Source organism: Trichinella spiralis (assembly GCF_000181795.1).
Source record: "Trichinella spiralis strain ISS 195 chromosome Unknown Scfld774, whole genome shotgun sequence".
NCBI classification, from domain to species: domain Eukaryota; kingdom Metazoa; phylum Nematoda; class Enoplea; order Trichinellida; family Trichinellidae; genus Trichinella; species Trichinella spiralis.
In genome coordinates, this window is record NW_003527713.1 from 1 (window position 1) to 1,055 (window position 1,055).

Consider the following 1,055-nt stretch of genomic DNA (forward strand, 5'->3'; position numbering starts at 1 on the left):
TCAGTTATTTCAATTTAACGATCTGTCACACAACTGAAATAAATTACTCAACATAAATTTACTTAAAATAGCATTTAGGCCATGAGGAACGCTAATAAAATAATAATAAACCATTATTGATAAATTATTTGTATCATCTTAACAGATGTAGCAGTGTTTAACGCTCTTAACTTAATTTAAACAATTAGACTGTTACTAAGCAAGAAGGTGCAAAATTAACATTAACAATATTAATATGGAAATGATGAATGGTTTAAAAAATTCGTGATTTCTTACCATGGACCTCGATTGCTTGTTCGCCAAGCACCTCCATATCGGCTTCCTCTGTTATGCTGCTTAATTCTTCTTTCTGGGTTCACTGTAAAGCCAACGTAACATTTCCCTCGGTACAGCGGCTTTTCGGATTCACTAACTAACAAATAACAACCGTAGAAACCAATATTCATCTTTAAAAATCCGACTGTATATTCAAACTTCTGAAATTCAAGTAAGAAAAACATCATATGCTACCTATCCAAATTGCCTAAATTTGCAAAAACTGTTTCAAAAAATACAAATATTTTAATTTATAATTATTTAAAGATTTTAAAATGAATTTTCTTTTATTTTTTAGTTTTATGTAGGTTGTTCCGGACGGAACAACACCGACCTAGTCGGTGTGACCTGGCCAAGGGCTGGTGCCCAGAAGTCGCGGGTAGGCCAAGAACAATACCCGCGCATCGCCGGCCAGATCGCTATCTGGGCGTCTGGCGGCTCTGAGTCGGGGTCAGAGAGACCCCCTGCTGCGCCTCGATCTATCGTCGTTCGCGAGACAATGGCGAGTGCGCCATAGCGGCGACGGCAGTCAGATCAAAGGGCGTGGAAATGGCCATCATGACGTGACTATTAAGGGATTAGCGCAGATCAAAAGATCCGAACCAGGACAACATAATTGAAGACTGACAGGCCTTACATCGGCGCCGGAGATAGCGAGCACTCCCGCCGCGAGCGAGCTGCCTATTGTTAGTTTTATGATGCGATATAATGCAGGTACGACCAACCTTGACCCTATATCT

The 1,055-nt window shown here is 40.4% G+C and overlaps 1 protein-coding gene across 1 annotated transcript; it reads right to left on the reverse strand.

The window, feature by feature from the left end:
* Positions 1-272: 272 nt before the first annotated feature.
* Positions 273-503, reverse strand: Tsp_14543 (GIY-YIG domain-containing protein 1). Its single transcript, XM_003370422.1, has one exon. The coding sequence runs from the start codon at positions 501-503 to the stop codon at positions 273-275; it is 231 nt and encodes a 76-aa protein (XP_003370470.1).
* Between the last annotated feature and the right edge of the window lie 552 nt (positions 504-1,055).